The 26,799-nt window shown below is 49.6% G+C and overlaps 11 protein-coding genes across 11 annotated transcripts, besides 1 other annotated feature; 6 read left to right on the forward strand and 5 right to left on the reverse strand.

Annotated features, from left to right (window-relative positions):
• Positions 1-1,644: 1,644 nt before the first annotated feature.
• On the reverse strand, positions 1,645-2,013 carry TRV_04137 (uncharacterized protein; the record flags this gene model as incomplete). Its single annotated transcript, XM_003021693.1, has 1 exon — positions 1,645-2,013. The coding sequence occupies one exon, from the start codon at positions 2,011-2,013 to the stop codon at positions 1,645-1,647; it is 369 nt and encodes a 122-aa protein (XP_003021739.1).
• A 59-nt stretch (positions 2,014-2,072) lies between these two features.
• Positions 2,073-2,153: a sequence feature (Short protein (TRV_04138, EFE41122.1) was converted to a misc_feature.).
• A 348-nt stretch (positions 2,154-2,501) lies between these two features.
• Positions 2,502-4,016, forward strand: TRV_04139 (uncharacterized protein; the record flags this gene model as incomplete). The annotated part of the gene is made up of 3 exons (XM_003021695.1): positions 2,502-2,628; positions 2,717-3,651; positions 3,720-4,016. 3 exons carry the CDS (start codon positions 2,502-2,504, stop codon positions 4,014-4,016), a joined length of 1,359 nt encoding a protein of 452 aa, XP_003021741.1.
• Positions 4,017-4,742: 726 nt separating this feature from the next.
• Positions 4,743-8,075, reverse strand: TRV_04140 (uncharacterized protein; the record flags this gene model as incomplete). Its single annotated transcript, XM_003021696.1, has 3 exons — positions 4,743-4,904; positions 4,970-5,187; positions 5,252-8,075. 3 exons carry the CDS (start codon positions 8,073-8,075, stop codon positions 4,743-4,745), a joined length of 3,204 nt encoding a protein of 1,067 aa, XP_003021742.1.
• Positions 8,076-8,133: 58 nt separating this feature from the next.
• Positions 8,134-10,263, forward strand: TRV_04141 (uncharacterized protein; the record flags this gene model as incomplete). Its single annotated transcript, XM_003021697.1, has 5 exons — positions 8,134-8,160; positions 8,238-8,433; positions 8,557-8,617; positions 8,789-9,979; positions 10,038-10,263. The coding sequence occupies 5 exons, from the start codon at positions 8,134-8,136 to the stop codon at positions 10,261-10,263; spliced, it is 1,701 nt and encodes a 566-aa protein (XP_003021743.1).
• A 1,050-nt stretch (positions 10,264-11,313) lies between these two features.
• On the reverse strand, positions 11,314-11,859 carry TRV_04142 (uncharacterized protein; the record flags this gene model as incomplete). Its single annotated transcript, XM_003021698.1, has 1 exon — positions 11,314-11,859. The coding sequence occupies one exon, from the start codon at positions 11,857-11,859 to the stop codon at positions 11,314-11,316; it is 546 nt and encodes a 181-aa protein (XP_003021744.1).
• Positions 11,860-12,288: 429 nt separating this feature from the next.
• Positions 12,289-15,446, forward strand: TRV_04143 (uncharacterized protein; the record flags this gene model as incomplete). The annotated part of the gene is made up of 3 exons (XM_003021699.1): positions 12,289-12,566; positions 12,675-14,277; positions 14,337-15,446. The coding sequence occupies 3 exons, from the start codon at positions 12,289-12,291 to the stop codon at positions 15,444-15,446; spliced, it is 2,991 nt and encodes a 996-aa protein (XP_003021745.1).
• A 596-nt stretch (positions 15,447-16,042) lies between these two features.
• TRV_04144 (uncharacterized protein) lies at positions 16,043-16,893 on the reverse strand (the record flags this gene model as incomplete). Its single annotated transcript, XM_003021700.1, has 2 exons — positions 16,043-16,498; positions 16,573-16,893. The coding sequence occupies 2 exons, from the start codon at positions 16,891-16,893 to the stop codon at positions 16,043-16,045; spliced, it is 777 nt and encodes a 258-aa protein (XP_003021746.1).
• A 1,943-nt stretch (positions 16,894-18,836) lies between these two features.
• TRV_04145 (uncharacterized protein) lies at positions 18,837-20,033 on the reverse strand (the record flags this gene model as incomplete). Its single annotated transcript, XM_003021701.1, has 1 exon — positions 18,837-20,033. The coding sequence occupies one exon, from the start codon at positions 20,031-20,033 to the stop codon at positions 18,837-18,839; it is 1,197 nt and encodes a 398-aa protein (XP_003021747.1).
• Positions 20,034-23,289: 3,256 nt separating this feature from the next.
• Positions 23,290-23,556, forward strand: TRV_04146 (uncharacterized protein; the record flags this gene model as incomplete). Its single annotated transcript, XM_003021702.1, has 1 exon — positions 23,290-23,556. One exon carries the CDS (start codon positions 23,290-23,292, stop codon positions 23,554-23,556), a length of 267 nt encoding a protein of 88 aa, XP_003021748.1.
• Positions 23,557-24,157: 601 nt separating this feature from the next.
• Positions 24,158-24,703, forward strand: TRV_04147 (uncharacterized protein; the record flags this gene model as incomplete). Its single annotated transcript, XM_003021703.1, has 2 exons — positions 24,158-24,249; positions 24,346-24,703. 2 exons carry the CDS (start codon positions 24,158-24,160, stop codon positions 24,701-24,703), a joined length of 450 nt encoding a protein of 149 aa, XP_003021749.1.
• A 722-nt stretch (positions 24,704-25,425) lies between these two features.
• On the forward strand, positions 25,426-26,760 carry TRV_04148 (C2H2 transcription factor (Crea), putative; the record flags this gene model as incomplete). The annotated part of the gene is made up of 1 exon (XM_003021704.1): positions 25,426-26,760. One exon carries the CDS (start codon positions 25,426-25,428, stop codon positions 26,758-26,760), a length of 1,335 nt encoding a protein of 444 aa, XP_003021750.1.
• Between the last annotated feature and the right edge of the window lie 39 nt (positions 26,761-26,799).

Below are 26,799 nucleotides of genomic sequence, written 5' to 3' on the forward strand. Positions count from 1 at the left end.
TTTTTCCCATCGACCCACTAGATTTAACTTCCCCCATGCGACTGATGAGGGGCGGGTTGGAGCCAGGATATCGTTGGGCACGACGTGGATAGGGCTGCCTGCGTTAACCTTGCATTAGTGACAGTTCTCCTTTAGCGCTGCTTTGTGCTGGCTCCAATTGACCAACCCAACTCGCCGGCACTCACGCAAGATGTATTACTCTTTCCAAGGCAAGCCTGCCTGTCGACTGGTACTGATCAGCAAAATTGGAACAACAGCAGCACAATAAAGAAGCGGACAGGCAACAATACAAGCCGGGCAACATCTGAAGGTAGCAGCTTAAAGCCACCATCCCTGGTGGACTGTTTAAGGTTCACCTTTTCTGACTGGTTGATTTTGCTCTCGATACTCTGACAGGTTGCCCTACCTTGGACTACCCTGGTCTTCTCTCGACCTTCTCTTCTCGTCATTTTCTCTGAACTCTTAGCCGAGATGAAAGGGAGGAAAAAGTAAAAATGAGAAATGGGAGAAAAAGAAAAATCTCCTTATATGGCGGTCTTACCCATCTGGAAGATGTTTAACCACTGGCGGTAGGAGCTGCATCGGCCCGCATTGGTGACCTCATTGTACGTGCAAGGATTTTACGAGCCTCGTCGATCAGTACATAAATTCTGCCTTTCACTCGCGTGTACGGAGTACTCCGTAATAGGAAGAGAGAAAGGGCAAAAAAGAAAGGAAGGAAAGGAAAGAAAGTCTTTCTCTGCAGAACTCCAAGTCGAGTCTTCAAGAGAGACAAATGGCCGAACTACAGGGGTGACATATTATTGGTGTCGACTTTACACAGCATCAATGTGGCCCCTCCCGGTGGTAGTGGGAGAAGATCCCATTTTTCAACTAGTCCAAAACAAAGAACATGCTTTTACACCTTCCAAGGTCATAATATTCAAGAGACAGACAGCAAATTCAGATACAGATAGCATCACCAAACGCAAATACTCCCAACCGCGAAACCAACCTAGTTCTTAATCCACTTCTGCGGGCTTGGGAGGGCTCAGGATCCACTGCAAAACAGTATAAGCGACTTCTTGATCGTATTTTTCCGCGTTGAGATCGTAGATGGCGCGTAGTGTAAAAGTAATCGTTGGGTATGTTTCTGATGGTTTTATGCTTGCTTGAACTACTCGAACCTGTCGATGGATGAAAGTCACAACTGTAGCCTTTGATTCGCTCATGGGTTAGCCAACCCCCCAAAAAAAAGGGCGTCTGAACGAGACACAAAAGGGAAAATGGATAACCTACGGTCAAAAATCCCTCTTTGTACCTTAAGATGGGTTTGTATTTCTCTACTCGAGGATTCCATATCATATCATGCAATTGACGGTAGAATATTGAAATCGCTGCCAGTAATTCGGATCGAAGAAAATAACTCTTGGGGTCATTCTCGACCTGGCTCACTTCGTACGCGCTTGAATGATCTCTCATTATGCAACTCCAATGGTTTTGCTCAAGATAGAAAAGCTGTACTCCCTTTATACAAGGGTATGAGTGATACACCATGCGGTGTACTTTGTTAAACATTGGGCCACAGAACCTGGAACGACGTTAGATTGGGTGATAGGATAGTAACAGCAAGGAGGAGGAATCTTGCAAAAGCTAGTGGCTTACTTACTCCCCATGTTCGATGAATGGATACTCATCAAGAACTTGATAGGCTCCCGTCTGCATAAATCCAGAAAAGCCCCAGTTGCTGGGTAAACCGGAGAAGAGTCCCTTTTCAGGATGGTTGATCCTCTCACACTTCCTGATGGCCTTTAAAAGCTCTGGAGGAGTCGGAAAGTCTACCTTGTTGCCTGTGCTGTCTATACATTTCACCTTGATGTCCTCTGTTTTCTCCAGCCAGCCACAGGGAAAGGAGTCTGGCGCGTATGAGATGTAGAGCTTGAATAACGGTATCAGGTACCAACCCAAGCACTCAGGCCGCTCAAAGGCATATGGCTGCCCTGGGGTCTTCGGAACTACTGGAGCTAGGGGCATGTGGGCCGGCAGGTATCCTTTTGCAAATGATTCAGTGATAAAAGAAATGGCAAAAGAGGATGAGGAAGAAGAAGAGATGGCGGAGGAAGAAGGGGATGAAGAAGAAGAAGAGAGAGGAAGAAGAAGAGGAAGAGATATAGAGGTGGAGGAACACGTGACCACTAACCTTTACTGGTGGGAAACCAACGCCTTATGCAGCCAATCATTCACCGGCTCGCCCGCCAGGCAACCCTCCTAAGCGCCGGCCTTCCCCTTTAAGAAGCCCGCCCTCCTGGCCCCCGCGTCCTTCTGCTCTCGCTTCCTCCTTGCAACCTCATCTTCTGTCCGTTGACTGCTTCCTCTGCTTCATATCACCTCGAGAAGATACCCTCACTTGCTCGCTGGACAAGTAGCGATAGCTATTTACTCAAGTATCTTACCAACGACAGAGTTTAGTTACTAGTGCAACTTTATTATCGATAACCTCTCTGTTACACGCTTAGGTGGGGATGGCAGCGACACGTCGAAAAGCGGCTCATGATCTCGACAAAATACCTTCAGATGAAGGTGAATGGCGTGCAGCAGCACGGAAATATGGGCTCCAGAGCCGTAACCTTGAGGACCTGTGCAAGAATGGTACGTCTTTTAGTTACCTGACTAGCCGGTTAAATCGCGCTTCTCAGTAACAAAGTTCCGCAACATCTGTTAACTAGTATTGAAATAGGGAACTTCTCTGCGTCCACAGTTCCAACAGAGGCATTCCTTACTCTTCGCTGCATTTGGCCTAAAAAAGGAGACTACCAGCATGCAGTGGCCTACATTGCCAACCTAGAGCACTTTTTTAACTGGGATAATGTTGATGACGCTAAGAAATTGATGGATAACCAGCAGCTAGGACTTGATAAGCTCACAACCCTATATCAGATAATATGTCTTCCAAAACAATCCCTGCAGCGCACCCCTCCTGAATTCTCTGGAACGTTGTCGGATGGCTTAGGCCCATTCTCTCTGCTTGTCCCCATATATAACCAACTTCAGGACAGACGACCTCAAACCCCATCTAGTGTCTCTTACCTAGAAAATGCTCCCAGAGGACAACCATTTTTTGACGCTTTTCATCACCAAAGCCACCAGGCACCCACAAGCCCAACTCGCCATGGCGCTGCGGTGGAGGATATTACTATAGAAGATATCCAAATGACAGGCATCGACATCGGCAGCTTTAGCAGCTCCCTCCCTGAGGACGCCTCGTCTCTAGCCGAACACTCCGTAGTTAGCGTGCCAATTGACGAACCTCTTCCCCGCACACCGACGGAGACCCTCGTCACGGATTTCGCGGTTATCCTTCTGGGGGGGTTAGCTAGTCTTGTGCAGCCCCTGGGCTATAAACCCCTATGTATGGCAAACTCTTTCGAGACGACATACGAATTTGGCCCGCTAAACAGCGTATCAAACCCTCTGGATAAGGTCAAATTTCGGGCTCGTATTGATGGTAGCATTCCATTCAGCGTTTCTCCGGGCAAGGACCTTCGTGAAGCCATTATTTTCGAAGCCAAACGAGCGCCCCGTGTCGAGGGGATAAATGAGGTTCCTGTTCTTGCACAACAGTCAATGGAGCATGCCGCTTACATTTGGAACCGTCATAAGGAGGACACAACGGTAAATTATTCTTTATGTTGTACTACATCCTCATAAGAAATTACAGCTAATAATAGTCTTATTTATAGTGGAAGAACTCTGTACAGAAATACCATACTTTCATGGTAGCTCAGGACCACCTTGGCTTCCACATTAGCATTGGAACGTACGATAGTAGATATCTTGACTACATCTTCACGTCTAATAGCCGAAGAGTTATCCCAACCCAAGGGAACATCCCGTTTCTTCAAATCCAGGAGTTTGGCCCTTTCGATGCGGAAAATGAAGACCATTTGCCGCAGTTTTTACTAATAATCCTTTCGTTCATTCTTTCTCAGCTAGAAAAAACGGCGGCGGCGGCTATCTTTAAAGATGCCCTTCGCTAGGCATGGCCCTAAATGGTGATCAACCTGGTATCAGATTCCGTGGTGAAACAGTTTACGAAAAGCTCAATTCGGCTCAATTGCTTAGATTTTCAAACAATTCAAAGGTATCAGGGTGCGATGTACGCCTTATTCTTTTTGATAAATTCGTAAATAACTATTTTTAGCTAGTGGTTCATGCTTTATCAAGAATTATTTTTGTTAGCTGGGCAGTTTACTCTACCTGCTAACTTGATATCAAGGTTTAACTAACTAGTTAGTTAATTAAGTTAGTCAGCCAAGACATTGACGGCTCAAACCTTGTTGTCAATATAAACTCCACCGAACTGTGGATGCAGTGAGGTCTCTCGATGTGATTCTATAGATGTCATTTATCGTAATGCTAATGTACAAGGACAATATCCAGTAGTAACCAAACCCATATGAGCTGAGATCAAGCTGCATATCTAGGGTAAGTAGGCCCTTCCTATTTTCTTCCTTTTCGTCTCCTTGAAGGGATAATTCCACCTGTCCGCTGTCTATTACCCACAAAGGAATGGCCTTGATGAAAACGAATAGGAACAAAAAAAATGATAAATTCAACACGAGAGTAACTCCGACCGATGCGTAAGGACCAAGACGGGGGGGGGATTGCGGTAGAGGGGAGGATGAATACAAATATCACAGGGTATGTAAATGGAAACAGGGGCTTCTATATAGGTAATTCAATGCGTATGGGGGGAAAAAGGGTTAGTCTTCATCTTCCCGAGTCGTTTTGTCGGCCTTCTCCGGTTCGCTAAGCTCTTTGGCCCAAAGCTGGTTAATAGCGTGTCGGTCAACACTGCCAAACACTATATCGAATACTTCTGAGTACCAGCTGGCAGCGTGACCTTCTATTCCCTCCTTGATGTTCTAATTGACAACGCGTAAAGTTAGTCAAGGTTCAAAAAATAATCATCCATCGTAAAGGAACATACCTGAGGGAGTTCTAGCCAATCAGACATATTGTCTGCTGGGAATATAATAGTTTTAGCTCCTGCCCGACGAGCAGCCACGGTCTTCTCACGGAGACCGCCTATCCGCAAGACCTTCCCGGTCACAGTAAGTTCACCGGTCATGGCAATAGTAGGATCAACGGGCTTGTTAAGGGCAAGCGAAAGAAGAGCAGTTGCCATGGTAATACCAGCAGAAGGACCTATAAAAGACATCAGCAGCTGCTAGAAACGGACAGCATAGAGAAAAACAGATCTGGGACGTACCATCTTTCTGAACAGCGCCCTCGGGGCAATGCAAATGAAGCCTCGCCTTGTCAAAAAATCTATTATCTGGGAACTCTTTCGCCATAAGAGATTTCGCGAAAGAGTATGCAATCACCGTAGATTCCTTCATGACGCTCATCAAGTTACCAGTTTGTTCAAAGCCGGGTCGGGATGTTGATGTTAGCGCAGATTGTAAAATCGATTCCACGTATAATGCAGCACCGCCCATGCTTGTCCATGCCAGTCCCATTGCAACACCTGGAGGAGTGGTATCATAGAGTCTATCCGAAGTGAAAACAGGTGGTCCAACGTAATCCTTCAGGTTGTCCTTCCCAATAGAGACGTGGACATCTGGTGGAACTTGAACAGCTTCTAGCTTTGGAGCCTCCCGGGGTTGCTCAGTAGACTCCGTTGCAGCATCCGCTTCCCGCTTCGCAGCATTTTCTTGTTCTGCCCGCACTTCTTCTCTAACTTTACTTTCCTCTGAAGGTTCTTCTTCTGGTAGACGTTGGATAATTTTCAATGCCGCTTTCCTGTATACCTTCTCAATCTGCTTCTTGAGATTGCGCACACCACTTTCACGGCAGTATGATTTTATTAGCTCCTCAATGCCTTCCTTTTCAAGGATCACATCCACGTCCTTTAAACCGCTGACCTCTTTGGCTGCTGGAGCAAGGTATCGCTCTGCAATGGCCATCTTCTCATCAGCAACATAGCCGGAGAGTTCAATCAGCTCCATTCGGTCTAGCAAGGGACGTGGAATGGTGTCTGTCATGTTGGCAGTACAAACGAAAAGGACCTTAGAGAGATCCACGGGTATATCCATATAGTGATCGAGGAAAGATGAATTTTGTTCCGGGTCAAGTAGCTCGAGCAGCGCTGATGCTGGGTCTCCCTGGTGTCCTCTTCCGATTTTATCGACTTCATCAATGAGTATCAGGGGGTTTTCTGTTTGACATTTTTTGAGAGCTTGGATAATCCGACCGGGAAGAGCTCCAACGTAGGTCCTACGGTGGCCCTTGATCTCAGCCACATCCGTCAAGCCACCAACACTGAATCGATAGTATTCTCGGTTCAGGGCTCGAGCTATTGACTTTCCAATACTCGTCTTTCCAACACCAGGGGGCCCAACAAAACAAAGGATTTTTCCTTCGACTGTTCCGCGCAATTTTCCGACAGCAATGAATTCGAGAATTCGGTCTTTGACGTCCTTTAGCCCATAATGGTCTTCGTCCAGGACTTTCATGGCATTCTTAATACCGAAATTCTCCTCGCTTCGTTTTCCCCATGGAATCTGTGTTATCCAGTCTAGATAGTTTCTGGTGACATTAAACTCAGACGCAGCAGGTTCCAGGTGTGCGAGTTTATTCAACTCTTCATCAAACACTTTCCTCACAACATCAGGCATGGCGAGCTTCTCGGCTTTCTCCTTGAACTTCTCCACAAGCTTGTCCTTTCCATCAGACTCGATACCAAGTTCCCGCCGAATACCTTTCATTTGCTCCATTAGCCAGTATTCTCGTTGGCGCTTTTGTATCTTGGCTTCGACATCCTTTGAGATCTTAGACTGAAGTTGGGCGTTCATCAATTCTTTTTTCAAAACAACCAAAGCTTTGGACAGGCGCTCCTCGACATTCATCGTTTCTAGGACGTCCTGTAACTCTTTAATTTCACCAGCAGAAACGGCGGCGGCGAAGTCCGCTAGTTTAGCAGGCTCTTCTATCACATTTCCAGCAGATTGACTCATGGAAAAGGTCGAGATTTGATCGCGAAATAGGGGGTTTAGGTTTGCAACATCCTTGAATACGTTGACTATCTCACTAGTCACCGCACGTATGACTGGACTCTTTTTGTCCATGGGCTCTTCGACCAGGTTGTCCACATTTACTATGCTCACAGGATATTTCCGCAAGAAGGCCGATGGTTCATATAGGGCTGTTTCCTTTGTAGTTTGCTCAGTAGCTCCCTCTTCAAAACTTGCCACAACGTCGCCTTGCTTCTCGGCTGATGAGTCTTTCGATGCTTCCTGGCTACCAGCCTCTTTCACCAAGCTATCACGAGACGGGAGAATAGAGGTCATCTTAATCCTTCGGTGGGGATACAAGACAGCTGTAAGGCCGCTCTCATCTCCGTGGACGGGGAAGGCACTCGTAATTTGTGCAAATACGCCAACATCGTGAACCTCGTCTATGTTGTCAATGACGTCCTTATCCGCTGCTTCATCCTTGAACAAGAAAGCTCCCACGTAGGGTTGCCCTCGCTTCATCATCTCTTGTATGGCAGCGACAACATTCGGATCTTTGATCGTGATGGCCTTATAAAATCCGGGAAACAGAGGTCGTCGAGCAATCGGGATCGCCATCACTTGAGGATATACATCCGGTATAGTCGGCTTCTGGAGAGCCTTTTCAGAAGAGCCCTTTCTTCCTCTCCTTCCTCCATCACTGCCTCCGCTACCCGAGCTACCGCCAGCTCCAGCTCCAGCTCCAGCTCCCTGGCTTGGTCTCGAGTCCGACTTGCCTTCTGAAGGCGGGATTGGGCTCGGTTCATCTGACTTATTCTTCCCTTCTGTCGGTTCCTCCGGCTTAATCTTCTCTTCGCGCTCAGTTTCCGCCTCGTCTTTCTTCGGCTGCGGTGGAGAAGGCTTCTCTTTTCGCCGGGCTGGAGTCGAGGAGAGGCCGCGCGATAGTTGTAGCCGGGAAGCTTGAATATCTGAATGCGAGAATGCGATCTGTCTGAACCGAGGATTGTAGGCCCTGTATCGGATATCCTGGGAGCTCCGGCGAAGGGCTGCTCTCAATGGAAGGCTGATGCCCCGAAACATCCTCTCAGCAACGTCGTCTAAGCGAAAGAAGAGAAAGAAACCGAGCTGTTAACGAACGATGGCCAAATTAAATATAATACAAGCAGTAATAAACAACACTCCGCACAGCCCGTCAAAGACCGCCAATTCCCCAAGCTGACGAGAAAAAAGTGAACAAGATAGAAGCAAGACCGAAATGCTCGAGATTTGCCCGGTAGGTTGGCTCGTTTTTGTCTGATTAGTCATCAAAGCTGGAGAAAATATTTTGCCGAAGTCCCGAGAAACTTTTTTTTTTTCTTGAACCTTCGAAGGGAAGACGAAGACGACGAAGACGACGAAGAAAACGCAGAAGACGCAGGAACAGCTTCTCTTCTCAGTGGTATATACAATTGATATAGCTGATCTCTCTTATAAATCGCTTCTCTATGAGTATCCCTGCTCCTGGGCTGCCGCTTGCAGCCTCAGTTCCCTGCCGTTTGCTGCGGACATCGCGCCCATACAGAAGTCAATGCCTGGACATCAACCGTCATGTACAATCACGACCCTACCAGACGGATTCCAAGGTGCGGAATAACCAGAGGCCTGCTATTAGATCGAAGAATACGCAGTCATTGAACCAATCAACAAGAGTAAGCTAGTGTTATTCCACGAGGTGAAAGGGGAAACCGAGCTGACAAAGTTCTATAGAAATTTCATGCGACGGCTCCCGCTTCAGCAGCGAAAAACCCTTACAGCGTTCTGGGAGTTGGGAAGGATGCATCGGCCTCAGAAATTAAACGAGCATACTATGGGCTGGCAAAGAAGTTCCACCCCGATACAAACAAAGATCCCGGCGCCAAAGACAAATTTGCCGAAGCCCAAACCGCCTACGAGACACTATCTGACCCTGAGAAGAAAAAGGCCTATGATACGTACGGGTCTGCTGCATTCGATCAGAATGGCGGGTTCAACCCTGGCGCTGCTAGTGGTGGGCCATTTGGAGGGGCGGGAGGCTTCCATGGCTTTGGCGGTTTCGGAAGCGGTGGCGGCTTTGGAGGAGGTTTCACTGCGGATATAAATTTCGACGACATCTTTGGTGCCTTTGCTAAAGCTACTGGCCGCAACCCACGCGGGCACGGATCACCTTTCTCCAGCGTTGCGGTTGGAGACGACATCGAGGTTCAGGCGAATATCTCGTTTATGGAGTCAGCCAAGGGAACGACCAAGGAAATTAACATCACACCGTTGGTTACATGCAATTCATGCAAGGGAGAAGGATTGAAAGATGGTAAGAAACGATCACGCTGTAGCACTTGTGGAGGCACTGGTGCGCAGATCCATGTCATCCAGGGCTTCCAGATGCAGAGCACATGTGGAGCGTGCAATGGAACCGGGTCGTCGATACCCAGGGGGTCTGAATGCAACACATGTAGCGGAGGAGGTGTTGTTCGAGAACGAAGAACCGTCAAAATTGATATTCCCGGTGGTGTCGAGGATGGGATGAGGCTGCGGGTTAATGGTGAAGGTGATGCCCCGATGGCAGAGCCAGGAACCCGAACGCAGCGAGGAAACCTCTATGTCTTCATCAGGGTTGCCGCTGACCGCAGATTCAACCGTTCCGGGTCGGATGTACTATACACTGCCGCCATACCTCTCACAACCGCCCTACTTGGAGGCGAAGTCACGGTGCCGACACTGGACGGGGAAGCTAAAGTTAGAGTTGGCACCGGAACGGGAACTGGTGATAAGATTACCTTGCCTGGGATGGGTATGCGGAAGCTTGGTGGGCGGAGAGCAGGTAATGGTGACTTGAAGGTAGAATTCAAGGTCACCATGCCGAGATCATTGACCCCCAACCAGCGAACAATCCTTGAAGTGCTTGCAGACGAGATGGGAGACAAGACTGCGAAACGAATTATGAATGTCAACGACATGAAGCCTGATGGGTAAGAAAGCCAGCTATGTGCGCCTCTGTCATTCAAACCAAGCTAACGTGTTTCTCAGCTCTTCGAACAAGGCTTCTACCGACAAGACAGATAACGCACAAAAGGGTCAGGGGTTCATCAAGTCCGCCTGGGACAAGCTGATGAACCATCGCAACCCATGTTCCTCCAGCTCAAGCAAAGGGTCCTCAGACTCTACCGACAAAAAGGGGCCCGAGACACAGTCGGATCAGCACAAGGAGTCCGACCAGCCTAATGAGTCCAAAAAGGCATCAGGATCTGGCTAATTGATAGACGACTGCGTTACCGTCTGCAGCTCTTTTGTCCGATTTGATTTTCCATCTCTTTCTCATACATAGCGTTGGGCGAGGTGTACCTTTTTGCATAAACCGATTTTAACTCCTTTTCTTTCTTTCCTGTACATTATGTTTTCTATATAAACACCCCCCGACCTCCCTATAACAAAACTCATTTGAACGAGCATCTTACAAGTGACTCCGCCGGCTTGTTTCTCGTCTTTTTGTTTTTTGCACTCTTCACTCTTCATTCTCGACGGACGTTACTCTTTCATCTTGTTGTCACCCTCTACTACTACCTAGATTTCACTTTACACCTTACGGCCTATGCTTTCCCTTGAAAACTCTCTAGCCTCTCAGTCCATCAAGTGGTCTGTCTTCTGGGCTATTTAGGGACAACCAGAATCCGGGGAGTGCCCGGCTGTGGCGCAGACTAGGCGCAAGTACGGTGAGTGACATCTTTCATCATGGCTATGTGGGATGTAACTAACACGTCTCCTCAGGTTTTACTGCGTCTACCATCTTCCATGAAAGAAGATCTTGACCTCTACGGTCGAGCTGACGAATTTGACTTGCCCACAGCCGTTACCCAGCAAGCCGTGAGAAGACGGATGCATCCCCTGGGCTAGTCCGGACATCACCACGCCAGAAGCCTCTTAAAATGAGAGAAGCGTCACTTTGGATATACATACTTATTCACACGTCTGGCTACCGTCTCGTAGCCGCCGAGACAGCGAGTAACTAGCAGCCGTCGATCCATGCTCTGGCCAGGCCTGAGATCCTCGGCCAGCATTATAACGCTCTAGACACAGCGGGCAAACTAACTGTGGGATCACCAACAAGCACCGATTTTACGACTATGGCTTCTTGCTGGACCGTCAGCACCCCCGACAGCGAGGAAGTTCGTCTGCTGTTGAGTTCTTCGAGGAGCGAGATGATGTATGTATCTATGTTTCCAACCACTTTTAACCATGTATTTTACCGGGGGGGCAAGTCCTTTATGGAGAGGACATGGAATATGCTGTATGATAGTGATAGCTCTTATCCCATCTCCCCTCGTCCGCTGTGTGCCTGTTCTTCCTTCAGACAAGTATAATATATCAATGTAACTGCATCGATACTTCGTCCATCGAGGCTCTCTGGTGCTCTGCCAGGCTGAAACAGCCCTCCAGCCAATCTGTGACGGCAGCGCAGCATCTCAGGCCTACCGAGCGGATGCCATACTTTCAGCAGCCAGGATCCCGCTGTGATAGTGGCGCCAGTAGAGTGTGAAGGCCAGGATCTCTCGAGGGTCGCGATGGAGACTCCAGAGCAGTCGCAGCAGCGGTCCGCTGGCGATAACCAGTCCAGCCTGTGCATCATGCGAGTGGCATCAGTAGCATTTCCTGAGATCCCGCCAGGCCATCCAGCAGAGGCAGCAGAGGCAGCAGAAGAGAGAAGAAGAAGAAGAAAAAGAAACGAGACGAAGTTCTTCAGGCAGCTCGATTCTTCGTTGCCGCCGTCTCCATGATAGGCTCGCCGGTCGACGTGCATCCATCCTTCTTGCAACTTCTTCCATGCACCATCGCCATCATCGCCCTCACACATATAACTAACCAGCTAGTTAACTCTCTGACTCTGACTGACTGACTGACGCCGGCAAGGTCGCTACCAGCACACCGTCTGCATCGCTCTTCCGCCAGGACGCCCGCCAGCCCATCAGACAGGCATCACGACCCGCCAGCGCATGCCCGCCCGCCGCTGACCAGACCCAGGCCCTTGGTTATTAGTTATCTCTTCGGTGACGACACCAGCTAGTAGTAGTTAACTAGTTAGTGACATCGCTCCCCCACATCCTCCGCCGAGGGCGCCCGCACTACGAGCCCAACGCAGCCAGCAGAGAACCCCGTCGCATCGTCGTGCACGATACTCGAGCTGCTCGACAAATGCCGCGGTGCATAGGCTTCGTCTAGGAGCAGGTCTGTCGTCCGCTGGGGGGAGAGAGTGCTGCCTCCTGCGGCCGCCAAATCCGCCACGATGGTGCAGTCTCCCATGATATCGTGTCCTCTCAAGCAAACGGCCGAGATAGACTGGATCGCTCCGCTCAAGGGATATATCAGGCAGACCTACGGTGATGACCCGGATCGGTATTCGGAGGAGTGCGCGACTTTGAACAGGCTGCGGCAGGACATGAGAGGCGCCGGCAAGGACAGCGCTTCTGGGAGAGACCTGCTCTACCGGTACTACGGGCAGCTAGAGCTGCTGGATCTCCGTTTTCCCGTTGACGAGAATCATATCAAGATATCTTTTACCTGGTATGGCTTCCTTGGGTTTTTTGATTTTTTTCCTTTTTGGACTATATTATTTTCATTTCTACCAAGACCTCCTGTATATGGCTGACCGGGCGTTGAATTGCAATCTAGGTACGATGCCTTCACACACAAGGCAACCTCCCAGTACTCCCTGGCCTACGAGAAGGCCTCCATCATATTCAACATCTCCGCCGTCCTATCCTGCCATGCTGCCAACCAAAACCGTGCCGAGGACACTGGGCTCAAGACCGCATACCACTCATTCCAGGCCTCTGCTGGCATGTTCACCTACATCAATGACAACTTCCTGCATGCTCCTTCGACCGATCTGAGCCGGGATACGGTTAAGACGATGATATCCATCACCCTTGCTCAGGCACAGGAAGTATTTCTCGAGAAACAGATCGCTGATGGGAAGAAGCCGGGCTTCCTAGCCAAACTAGCCAGCCATGCTGCTCATCTGTTCACCCAGGCTGCCGAAGGTGTGCAGGAAAACGTTACCAAAGGCATATTTGAGAAAGTATGGTGGATTTTGACTTCTGCAAAGGCATCACATATGTCCTCCCTAGCTTGCTACTACCAGGCCATGGCTGACGAGGAGGGTGGAATGCACGGAGTGGCCATTGCACGGCTACAAATAGCTGAGAAGGCTTCAACGGCCGCAATCAACATGGCAAAGTCGTTCCCGTCATCCGTACCCTCTGGCTCTAATCTTACCTCTGAAAACGGAATGGTGCTGTTGGACATGGTACGACGACAGCTGGCTACCGTTCAGGAAAAACTGCCTTCAATGAGGAAAGATAACGATTTCATCTATCACCAACAAGTTCCAGCGGAAGCATCAGTCTCCCCTGTTGCGAAGCTCCCCGCTGCAAAGGCTATACCCGTTAGTGAACTGTACCAAGGCCAGGATATCCAGCGGATAATTGGACCGGACATATTCCAGCGAATAGTACCAATGTCCGTTACTGAGTCCGCAAGTTTGTACGACGAAGAGAAGGCTAAGCTTGTCCGGGCCGAGACAGAAAAGGTTGAAGCAGCCAACGGAGAAATGGCTGCCAGTCTAGACTACTTGAAACTACCTGGTAGCTTAAATATACTCAAGGGGGGGCTGGATGACCAGTTGACTGCAGACGAAGAGTTCAGAACTTGGTGTGAAGAAGTCTCTTGTCAAGAGCCGTTCAGAGGTACTCTTGAGGATCTACAGGATGATAAGTCCTCGTTGCTTTCCACTCTGGAGCAGTGTACCAAACAGCTAGACACCGAGGAGAGCGTGTGCGAGAAAATGCGCTCCAAATACGGCGCTGACTGGACGCAGCAGCCAAGCTCGCGCCTTACGTCGACTCTGCGATCAGATATTAGAAGCTACCGTGAGACCATTGATGAAGCCAGTTCGAGTGACTCCCAGCTCCTGGTTACTCTGCGGCAACATGAATCCGACTTTGAGGAAATGCGTGCAGCTGGCGAGGCCGGCGAGGCAGACATTCTCTTCCAGAAGGCGCTCATTGCAGCTGGCTCGAAGCCAGGGAAAAATGGAGCCACCCCAGGAAGCCCGTATAGCAACAGAGCACCAGAGGGAAACCTTTTGGAGGCAGATTATGGGGAAGGAGGCTTATCTGTGGCAGAACAGATTGCAAAAGTTGAAGAACTGCTTCGGAAATTGAACCTCGTCAAGAGGGACAGGATGCAGACTTTGAAGGATCTGAAAGAGAAGGTGAGTAGTCTATCAATCGGGACAGTTATTTTTTTGCTATAATGAACATCGTTTAACAGCATCGACAGGTTCACAATGACGATATCTCCAATGTTCTCATTTTCAACAAGAAGGCGATCGCAAACCAAGAAGACCAGCTCTTCCAAACAGAGTTAGAAAAGTTCAGACCTCATCAAAACCGGCTTCTCCAGGCAAATCACAAACAGAGTGGCCTTATGAAGGAGCTAGCCAAGGTATACGGAGATCTGTTACAGGACAAGCGGGTGAGGGCGGAGAAGTCAAAGTACGAAGTCCTCACCAAGCAGCGCAACACGGTTATATCCAAGTACAGAAAAGCCCATAAAGCGTTTAACGAACTTCTCAACGGCTTAAGCCAGGCACAAGCATTCTACATGCAGATGCGGGACACAATCGACAACCTGCAGCAGAACGTCGAGACCTTCCTCAACAACCGGCGGTCCGAGGGAGCCCAGCTGCTCAGCCAAATCGAGCGGGATAAAGCTGCCCAAGCATCAGGCCATGAAGAACGTGAACGAGACAAGCTGAAGAATCTGATGGAGCGGCTGTCAGTCGACCCAGCGTCTTCGTCATCTACTCCACCACCTCCGGCACCCAAACGGGCAGCTAACACAGCGAAATCACCTACCCACTCTGGCCTGCCACCACAGCAACCTCCAACCCGATCCCCTATCACTGCCCAATATCCCCCCTCCACTTCAACCGGTTACCCACCCGTTGCCTACCCAAGCGGCAATGGTATCTCGCCCACCGAAGGCTACGGCTCCCAACAGCCTTACACCCAGCACATGAACCCAGAAGCATACAACCCGATGGCCTACCTATATCAACAACCACCGACTTCACCTCCTCCGTTGCAACAGTATTATGCCAGCCCACCCTCGTATGGTGGCTATCCAGGTTCACCACCCATACCTCAACCCCAGATCCCACCAAGCCATACCCCTCAATATCTACCGCAGGGCTACGTGCCTCCGCCGCCACCACCACGCCACTCCCCAGTGCAATATAATTCACCTGGCCAGGGGCAAGGGGGCTATCAGCAACCCACCAGCAACTATCCCCCCAGCCAGCCATCCCATCGCGCAAACCAGCCTTCCCAGTCCCAAAATCAAAATGATCCGTGGGCAGGACTGAATGCATGGAAGTAATAGTGCAGTGCAGAGCAGGTAGTGGCGCGAAAACACGAATTGAATGAAAAATAACCAAGAAAAAAAAAAGGGCTAAGACAGAATATATGGAATCCAGGCTCGGGCCACCCAGAGAAACAACCTGGGAAAATGGACGGAGTAAGGTCTATGTTTTTTAGGATTGAATTACACCTTCTTGCTACTTATATACTTCTCCTATATAAAATTTTCTTCTGCATCTATCCATCTCGAAATAGCATTCCGTTTAAGTCGATATATTTTCGTCTTACGTTTATATAAAAAGGGAGAGAGGCAGTAGAGGTATAGAATCACGCAATGACAACTCCGTTTCCTGCCTTTTTGAAAATTTATTTTTCTGTCTATCAAATGAGACCTCGAAATACAATTATTCTTCAAATTCTCTAGTTTATGCTATACAGATGGAGGAGCAAATCTTTCGCTTGCAAGGGTATCTATCAAGTAGGTAACAAATAATATGAGACGGAAGCAAATGAACCGAACGCCGTGATGTAGGAGAGTGCCAAGGAAAGGTAAACAAAAAAGGTAACTAGTTAACAAGAGAAGCCGAGGTAGAAAAGTCGAGTCGTGGCTTGATTTTAGGGCTGGAACCGAAGCCGGAACTCCTTCCCCCTCCTCTCCTCGTTGACCTTATACAGAAACCGAGCAATGGCATCCTGCTCCGAAATAGCCGTGTTGTTGAAGTGTTTCCGCACAGCAGACGCAAGCTGGGCCTTTGACACTCGTCCCTGTGCCGGAGCCGAGAGACGATGAACCACCTTGTCCTGCCGTCCCGTATTGTTAGAAGCTTCCTGTCTTGGTTTGACGTCCATATCTGTATCGATCTGCATGCTGTCATCGTGTTGTTGTCGGTCAGACTGTAACTGCTGCAGCAACTGTTTGCGTCTGATGGAGATGGCTGTTGCAGAACCAAGGCCGGGCCCCTGTGAGAGGAGGATGGAGTTTATCTGTGAAGAGAACGCGCTGGGACAGGGAAGGTTGTATGCGTAGCGGTATTCGTGGAGGACGGACAAGGGCATGGTGCTCCAGTTTATCTGTTATTTCACTGCGGTTAGAGCTTGTTCCATGAGAGTCTGGATGGATGGTGGGATCCAAAAAATGGACGTACAGAGGCCTGGGACTCGACGGTGCCGCTCTCGTCCATGCGTTGATCTGCAGCAGGGGCCTTGCCTTCTTTCAACGTTGCATTCGAGCCCGTGCTGGGAGCAGAGGTGTTTGCTGCGGCAGACGAGGTGGTGCCTGCTGCAGGTTTGCGTCCCTTGGTGGTACCCTGGCGCTCGCGCGTGCTGGATGCTTCTGACCGCGAGTCGTCTGGGACAGCACCGGCGGCGGCAGCAGAGGTAGAAGCAGCAGCTGCACCAGAAGAGGCAGCACCAGCACCAGCCGAGGTAGCAGTCGTGGACACGGGACGCTGGCGGGGAGGAGCCATGAGGGTTAAGGGGGATTTCGAACAAGACCGCGGATTGCGGTATTTACAGAGGGCGGAGGAAGGGGGACTCTGCAGGGGTCACGGTCGGGCGAGGGCTGGCGTGGTAATTAGAGCGTAGGGAGCGAAGAGACGGGGGACTAGCGAGAGGCAAAGGCGCAGAAGCAAGCATGTCCGGCAAAAGCTGGCTGTCGAGATGTCAAAAGCCGGCGTCGCTGTCGACGGTTTTCTTTCAGTCTTTTTTTTGTCTTTTTTTCCTTTTTATTTAAGGTTTCGATGACGATTTGACTTTCGGATTCGCGTGGGGTGATTAGTAAGCTTACTAATAAACGCAGTGCCAAAGTTTTGTTCAAAATGATATTTTCCACCTCCTTCATTTATCTCTCTAAGAGTCAATTACGGATGCCTAGTGACACTCATTGCGAGTGAAGCTGCACCGTTCAAGTCTGACATGGCATCATGCTGTGGATTCCGGCTTCGTTATTTGTATGCCAACGGTCTCATAATTGAGAATGATCGCCGTGGCTGGTCTAAAGTTGTGTTGGCACGGCTTAACACGGCTGCCATCCAGCCTTCTCGTGAGGATTGGTTACAATATAGTGACCATTAACCCACATGCATCAGCCATAACTAATGAACAGAGGTTTGCCATTAGCCACGGCAGGATCTACCTTAGCTATTCAGTTGTGAGTTCAATAGTTAGCTCTCCAAGTAGTCCAGCATATCTGGGGTATCATGACTGAAAAAGCAGTCGAAGTAGCGGAATTGGGAAAGGATTCTCTCAGCAGCAAGATATAAAAATGGCCTTGTTGTCACCATGATCATGATGTTGGATCCTAAGTGCTATTCCTCCAAAAACTACTCCGTACATATACCTATTTCTATCTTCCAACCGAACCAATTCAACATGAAGTTTCTAATCATCCTCGCCACTCTTCTTGCTGTCGTACACGCGAATTTTCCGAAGGAGTTCTTTCAGCAAATTAAATGCGCGGCCCCGTGTGTACTTCGCAGTGTCAAAAAAATACCTTGCGGTGGGAGGAGTGTTCTCTTGACCATCTGTGACAATATCGACCATATAGAACGCTCGTCAGCAAAGTGTATTGTTCAGAAGAACTGTAAAATTGACAGCGGGCTCGGTAAGTCCTCCTTGAATCGAATATGACATCATTAGTGATTTTGCGTGATTTATGATCACGCTGGTGGCCGGCAAGTTTAAGGAAATGTGCCCGAATAGTGAGGGAAATGAGAGTGGGTGAGGGGGGCTATAGCTATAGCCTGGAACTGTGATCACTGCAAAGGGGCAAGCTTTTCGATGCGAGATTTAGTGCTGTGTGGTTGTTTGGAGATGCTGTGTGTAATGCCAGATATGGAGGAATAAAAGACCAGGAACTGACCACTTTGTCTGTCTATTCGTCAATTACTTTGATAACCGCCTACCTGATTGCTCGGATGCCACCCTCCAACTAATCTGCTTGCCCATATACCACCCAACCTATCTTCCTGACTACATGCAGTAAAGTTCAATTCTTAGGGTTAACTAATATACTGTGTTTTGTACTCCGTATTTGTCCTGCATTATCCTGAAGCCTGCTAATGCCAATGGCTCTTAGACGACAACACCCGGGCTATATAGTGAGTCCTTAAGGTTAAAAGATGGACAAGTCGCCGGCGAAGGGTTTAAGTTAATTCTCCCCTTCCCGCTGCGCGCGGTTAGCCAATAACTAATATAACTTATTTTTACTTAATAATAGAATTATCTAGTTAAACTACCACCTTTCTGCGTGTTTATCATGTAACTTTGATTCTACTCAACGATGACTACCATTCACTGAGCTATTCACTAGGCACCGCGCCAACGAAGGTATTTTTGATATTCAAACGGCTGTTGGTAAGAATAAGAATAACAATCAATAACGGGATGGTATAAGCTGGTTGTCTACTGATTATGCTTTTTCAATGCTCGGTCCTGGGACCCCACAATTGCTTTCAACGTACTCCCTGATCCGCTCGCACACGCGCGCATGCTTTAGAAACTCGCTCTCTGGGATGAGATAGGGGTAGTACGCCATGCTCATGCATCTATCGCAAAAAAAGCCCCAATCAAGCGTCCCATCCGGTAGCAGGTATGGCAGTCGTATGGATGACATGATGCCGTAGCTGTTGCTCGGCTCACTCAACCATACCGGATAGCCCGTAGGCGGGATGCGGGACTCATATCTAGGCTGCTCTGGTACAACGTCGTTTTGCCTCTCGGGGCCGAATTTACAGTAACAGGATTGAACCATAGGGAGAGGAGCAGGACTCCCACATTCTCTCCCGAGGCATGTGATAAAGTCGAAGACCAAAAGGGTGCCGTTTCTCTTTACAACCTTCACTGCCTCCCTGAGAGATATCAGGCGCAGACCTTCAGCCGGCTCCACACGATCAGAATAGGGTCTGGCTGGGAGGGCATTCATCACAACTAGATCTGTCCTCCCGTAGAAGGTAAAACAAAGTTCCTGCTCCATATTGTCGATGGGAAGCGCCCAAAAGTTCTGGTTCATGTCCAAGCACGCAACGCAGCATCTCTCGCCTGTTAGGAGGAACATGTATCCACCAAACTCCCCGCATTCGGGGCAGTCGCGGGTGCGTAGAGTCTTATAGAGCTTCTGCACCGTGTATTCGCTTTGAAGACCAGCTCGGCGAATCGCTTCAAGGGTATAAGGTACGTGCTTTACAATAGCATGATACTGCGGCAAATCGTTGACAGCAACGTTTCCGCCCCAAGATACGCAGAGCAGAGCAGATAGCGACTTGAGGTCGAGCCTATATAGGATCTCATGGAGAAGCTCTAGGGGTAGTCGGTCAAGGATGCCTATAGATAGTTTATGGGGGAGGTACGCGGGAGTAAAGAATTTTGGGTTGCGAAAGTTGATACGGAATTCGTCTAGCTCACGGGTAGCAAACTTCCTGAGTAGGTACTCATCTGACGCATTCACAGTCATGATGACTACGTGAATCTTCTCACGGGGTATAATATAGACGATATTGATGACTGATGTGATAAATTCGAATATGAAAAGCAATAAAGATAGAAAATAACAACGAGCTGAGGAAGAAAGTCCAAAAAGTAAACAAAAAGTAAGGTTTTGAGCCTCCATTTAGAGTTCGTACCGCATCCCGTTCAGCCCTATACGAGGAAAGCGCGATGTGTTAATCACACCTTCCTCTAGTGTTGAACACCTTTGCACCTTCCTTGAAAGTGTTGAACTCATTTGCACTTTCCTCGTCCAGCATGTTTGTGGTTTTCATCCCATCTTGGAAGGCACTACTCTATACACGCCTTCCTTCTCTTGCCAGAACCGGACTTTGCAGACTCATAGATCCCGTTCATGGGGATAATATAGTATTCTTGAGTTGGGAAGAGCTTAGTTAACTGGATATTAGGCAGAGCTGCCCTCTATTAACCGTGTTGAAACATTTGAGAGGCAAGCCAGCAGCCCAGGAGGCCTGAAAAAAAAAAACAAAAAAACAAATAGGGGTATCTTGGAAGGGAGGCAAAGCTATAGCCACTCTATAACTGAACTCTCTGTTGAGCTGGAAATCAGTTCGTCAATGCTGATTATTCCTGGTCCTGTGTCGAGATAAGAGATAGATATGCACAGGGCCATAACTAGACAACTAGATAAGCAGTCAATGGCTGGGCAAGGCACAGCCGCCAGGTTCCGGCTTGTCCACGAAAACCTGCTTCCCCAATATGGCATTGGGAAGCAGAACGAGGCGAACTTCGACGACTCTGGGCAACTTCCAAGAGATGTAGAAGTCAAGTTCTTATCTTGATGTATCGCACTCTGATAAAAAGCATACCGGGATAAAAGCGCTGAGATTGGTGGAGATCAGGTGGGCCAGGCAACGAGTTACCAAAAGTAGCAATCCAGGGGAAAGACGACCCTTTTCTTGTCGCAGAAAATGCCAAAAAAGAATAAAACAGCATGCGCGCTCAGACTCAGATGCATATCTTGTCACGTACATGAGTAGGAAAGCTGCAGCGGTGCAGTGCAGTGCAGCGCAGCGCAGTTGCAGTTGCAGTTCACCAAGAACGCCTGATGAGGGAGGGAGGCCAAGTCCGGATGCAAGTACTGTATTTTTTTTTCCCAGCCAGCCTCCCCGCCCGTCCGTCATGCATGCATGTAGTTACAACTCGTTTCAGACAGCTCTGATATGCAGGTTGAGTGTCAGCAATGCAACTAGTTAGTTGGTAGGCTGCTGCGTACGGAGTACTGGCTGCATTAGTTACTCAGAGAGCAACCCGAGCGAGCGGAGGGGAAAAAGAAGGAAAGCGGGAAACGGTGATGCGATGGATGCGTCAGCGTCAACGTCCACGTCAAAACAATAAAAAAAAAAAAAGAAAGAAAGCCAACTGCTTTTCCGATGTGGTGGTTAGAGATACTAGTATCAGGGAAGAGAACGTGGATGGAGGTATCCGGGGAGGAGGATAGTTAGTGTTTGTGCAACCATTCGCTGCCAGGCTTGCACTGGACTGGTGGAGGATCACATGAAATGTACATTCTCTGTGCCTAAACGCATCACTGTCAGTTAACACGTCAATTGAACGATAGACTTGAATGTAGCATCTGAAGACATGGTGAAGATGCCAATGCGATGTTGAGTCAGGGCCGGAGTCTAGCCCTGCTGAGGAATCAGAAGAGTGTATACATATGTGTGTGAGAGAGATAGGGAGAGTCTGGTATCTGGTAAGGATGCAGGTACCTCGCCTGTTGAATATCCAGGAATATGCCAAGTTCCACACCAGCCAGTCGACCAACGTCCAGACCGGGCGGCCAGCTGGCTGAGTTAGGTGTTGACTCGGCGAAGAGAGGGTTAAGGTACCCTTAACCAGCTGACGAAGTGTGAAATATCCTGACAGTTTGGAAGAGTGAGCTTCAAAAAGTTGATAAGTTGATCGCACAGTAAGAAGATGAAGATGAAGATCCACCGCGGCTCTATCGACAGCCCGCGGGAGAGGGGATGCCATATGCCAGTCCCATCCAGTCCCAGCCGGCGCCCCCCCATGGGCAAGCTGCTGTATACTGCTTAGCTTTCCCATGCCATGCTCTGGCGTTGGATAGTTAGCTTTTTTCTCCCATGCATCTGACTAACTTAGTTAAACTAGTGTAACTAACTAGCTTCCAAGTCCCTCCTCCGTTGGAAGAGCGGATGCTCTGTATAGTAACTAGTAGTAGTATGTAACTAGTAGCTGTAGGGGGGAAGGTTGAAATCTGGAGAGCTTCCGAAGCAGCGAGATGCAGGCACGGCTTCTTCCTTTTTTTCGTCTTGCAGGTAGAAAGGGGGTGGAGGGAGGGGGAGGGAGAGGGGAGAGACTTGGTTTCCCGACGGGAATGTCTGGACCAAAGGCAGGGCTGAGCATCGATGAGAAGATGGAGGTTGTACTTGTGTGTACTACTTAGGTATGTTGATATGTCATGACGTAGCGGATTATACTTAAGTGTTATAAGTGTACTTAAGAGGAGAGGAACTATAGGTGACTGTGCACAGGGATAGGAGACTTTCGGCTGCATGCTTTTTCTCCGTATAGTTAGTACGGAGAGCTAACTAGCTAACTAGTTACTGGGGGGAGGGGGGAAGGGGAGGAGGAGCTGAAGAGTTCTCCGTAAATAAATGGCCCTCCAGTCGACCGTGTCCGCGTTCATGCAGGGAGGAGGAGGAGGACTAGCTAGCTAGTGATGCCCGTCAGAGCGACACCCTTGTCCTGTCAGAAACCTAGGTATGGGGGAAAACGAAGAGGGTATAGATATGCGGGTTGTTCAAGCGGTACAAGCGCTAGTTAGTAGTAACAGTGTGTGTGTGTGCATGTTTAGTCCCCGGTAGATGGAATAATACATGTGCACCGAGAGGAGTGATAATCATGTCCGGCTACGGCTATTGATCTTGTACCCTAGCCCTGACCTTGACCTTGACCTTGACCTTGACTTTTCTGACAGGTCTCGAGGTCTCGAGGTCTGGAGGTCTAGAGTCTGCAGGTGAAATCAATCGTACGACCATGGCAGGGCTCATCTAGACCAACTCTGATAAGAAGGCCAGGTGTAGATAATGTAAGTGTTTATGATGACTTGACTAGTTACCCGATAACACTATCGTTATAGACGAAGAGTACGGAGTACCTGACGGAGAGAAGGGAGAGCAGCAGAGCAGTGCTGGAGAGAGAGTAAGTGAGTGAGTGAGTGATGGAGAGAGAGAGAACCCCCTCGTCCGGGACTTGCTGCGGAGAACGCCGGTCCCTTGCATGCCCTGCCTGTCGGAAGAAGCGAGAAAGACAGGAAGAAACACACTTTTTTTTCGACTAAGAGAGAGATCAACAGCGGCGGATGCTCAGGGAGATGAAGATGGAGATGGGAGATGGAGATGAAGAGCAAGAGCAAGAGAATGAATGAGGCGAGAAGGGGAGAGCAGAGAGATTACTGGAGAGATGGAGGATGGAGATTGATTGATGCGAATGGAGATGGGAATGGAGATGGAGATGGAGATGGAGAGATGGAGGGATGGAGAGATGGAGAAAAAGAAGTATGGAGAAGGCAAAGGAGGCTTGCTGTCGAAGTGGCGAGTCTCTTTCTCTTGTCCATCTTGTCCATCTTGTCCATCGTCTTGTCTTGTCCCATCTCTTAGTCTTGGTCTTGGTCTCTCTATCTGTCATGAGTATCTGTCATGCAGGACGAATATAGCATCAAACAAGTCATTAGCCGACGACGACCTAAGTTCAATTCCACCACTTCTAACTTCCACTTGTACGGGGAAATTAGCCCCTTGTTGTTATAATTAATATAACTATACTATTTTTTTTTTTTTATTTTTTTATTTTTTTAAATGGATGTAACTGTCACTTCGGTAACAGCGGCCGACCGGAAGCCCAGCCCCGGGAGATCTCGAGCCTTACTTAGGGCTTCTTCTTCTTCTTCTTCTTCTTCTCTTTTTACTTACTACTAGAGTGACTAGCAGTAAATCTTCATCTGTCGCCATCGCCGTCATCTCCCGACTTCCGTCCTCCCGGCCTTGGCCATCAAGGTAGACAAGGCCATCCCATCTAATTACATTCATTACAGCCTAAGCCTAAGCCGAAGCCCAAGGCCCCAAGACCCAAGGCCCAAGCCGAAGCCCAAGAGACAAGACTACGGAGAACCAGGGACTTGACTCTAGCGCAGGAGAGGAGAGTGGAAGTACATACATACATACACTGGTGAGAGCCTAGTGAGAGAGATGTCCGTGCCTGATGCATGTGTCAGGGAGTGGCGTGGCTGGCTGGCTGGCTGGGGAAGCAAAGCGACTTTTCTTCTTCTTCCCCGGATCATCTAGGGATCATGAGTAAGAGACATGAGTAAGAGAGAGAGTAAGAGAGTAAAAGAGTAAAAGAGAGAGGCGTGGTGAGCCGAGGTCGTTTCAGTGGGCGAAGAGGAAAAGGGAGAGAGATCCAGAAAAGGGGTCGAGGAAGGCAAAGACAGCCAACAGCAAAAGCAAAAGAAAAGCAAAAAAAGGCAGAAAACCCAAGAAGGAGACAAGGGGAAAGATGGAGCTGGAGCTGGAGACTCCGCGTGGCCTGAGGGTGGCGAGAGAAGAGGAAGACTCAAGAGGAAGACTCAGTAGAAAGAGAGCAAAGAGTAAGAGAGCAAAGAGAGAGAGACCAGTCGGAAGAGCCAAGGACGACCTCGTGGGCTGCAGCAGCGCAGGTGGCAGCCGAAGGGCGCAGGAAGACAGCCAGAGAAGCCAGCGAGTAGACGGATGGCTAGTAGGGATGGTTAGGGATGAGTTAGGGGACTAGTTAGGGGAGCGAGTTAGGGGAGAGAGTTAGGGATAGTTAGGAGCCCGCAGAGCGCAGAGAGAGAAAAGTGCCCTAAGGAGGATCGTTTTCTGTGTGGGGTTTTCCACTTGGGAGAGCGCCGGAGGGGAAGAAGCTTTGCCTTTTTTTGCCTTTTCTTTTTTTTTTTATTTCTTTTTTTATTTCTTTTTTCTCTTTTTTGCTCTGTTTTTTTTTTTTTTTCCTTTTCTTTGCTTTTTCTGCGTTTCTTCTGCTTCTTTTTTTTTTTCGTCTTTTTTTCGTCCTTTTTTCGTGGCTTCTTTTTGTCGTCGACAGTTTTTGGCTGCTGAAATGGCCTTCGTCTCCCTCTCTACCTTACCCTCTTTGCCCTCTTTGCTCTACTTTGCTCTTATCTACTTACTTACTACTTCTACGCTGCTAGTCTATTACGTCTCATTACGTCTTCCTCTGCTGACTCTTGCCGTGACGTCCCCAAGTGACGCTGCTTGGCTAGGCTGGCTCGGCTGACTCTGGAGGCGTCTGGCATCCCGACTACTTAAGGACAGCCTTCCCCAGACTCCCAGACTCCTAGACTCCTAGACTCCCCGTACCACCACCACCACCACTCCAACACTCCAACACTACTACTACTACTACAACATCACTACTACTACTGCTGCTGCTCTACCAACATCACTACAACATCTACTACTACAACAATATAAAAGTCATTCAAGATAAGAAAGATGCCGGACGATAAGCCGGAGCTGCCGCGGCCGTACAAGTGCCCCCTCTGCGAAAGGGCCTTCCACCGCCTCGAGCACCAGACAAGGCACATCCGCACTCACACCGGCGAGAAGCCGCATGCCTGTCTCTTCCCCGGATGCGCAAAGCGGTTCAGCCGGTCAGACGAGCTCACCAGGCACTCGCGCATCCACTCCAACCCCAGGAAGCCTGGCAAGCATCACCACCACCACTCCCACCACCACCACCAGCCCACCGCCGCCGCCGCCGCCGGGCCTACTCATCCTCATACTGCTGCTGCTCCTGGTGGTGGCATTCTCGATGGCAAGGCGAGGTCAGCTCCCGTCAGCCAGGCGGTCTCTCCCAACGTCTCCCCGCCTCACTCCTACGCCGTTCCCTATGCTGCTCACTCTCCCTCGACACTCAACCCTTACGCCAGGCCAGTCACCGTCTCGGCGCCCGCCTCGGCTGCCTCCACCATGGACATCAACATGCTGGCCTCGGCCGCCAGCCAGGTAGAGCGAGACCACCAGCTCGCTCCCTCTCCTACCACCACAAACACCACCACCATCACAAACAACTCTACATACAGACATCGGACGGGATACAGCCACTATCCTCCCTCCATGGCACCCGGAGCTCCTGTAGCTCCCTCTACCACCACCGCCACAAACAACAACAACAGCTCGCCATCCCAGATACAGATACCCCCTGTTCCAGGCCTCCCGCAGGCACCAGCCAGGCTGCCCTCGCTCTCCGCCTATGCCATCTCTATGACCCGCTCCCACTCGGACGAAGAGCACCATCATCACCACCACCACCATCACCATCACCACAGCAGCAACGGTCACAGCCACAACCACAACCACTACGCCTACAGGACGAAACGGTCTCGTCCGTCTTCGCCCAACTCCACGGCTCCTTCGTCTCCTACGCTCTCTCATTCTTCTCTCTCCCCCACGCCAGACCACACCCCGCTGGCCACGCCCGCCCACTCGCCCAGGCTAAGGCCGTATTCCTATGTCTCGCCGGATCTCCAGCTCCCCTCCATCAGACAGCTGAGTCTGGCTGCCCATGCTCCTGCTCCGGCCCTGGCGCCCATGGAGCCTCACACTGACACCTCTTCGTCTCACTCCACTCTCACCCACTCCACTTACTCTGCTCCCATAACGCCTGCAGCCACAGCCACAGTCACCCCTCCTCTGGCTGCCGGTGTCAAGGGACCCTCGATAAGCGACATCATGCACCGTGCAGACGGGACACAGCGGAAACTGCCTGTGCCCCAGGTGCCCAAGGTAGCCATCCAGGAAGTCCCCTTAGACCTGGACAGATATTAATCTTTTTTCTTTCCTTTCTTTTTTTTTCTTTCTTTTGGG

This window comes from Trichophyton verrucosum, assembly GCF_000151505.1.
Source record: "Trichophyton verrucosum HKI 0517 chromosome Unknown contig00325_1.f1.exp, whole genome shotgun sequence".
In the NCBI taxonomy this organism is placed as follows: Eukaryota; Fungi; Ascomycota; class Eurotiomycetes; order Onygenales; family Arthrodermataceae; genus Trichophyton; species Trichophyton verrucosum.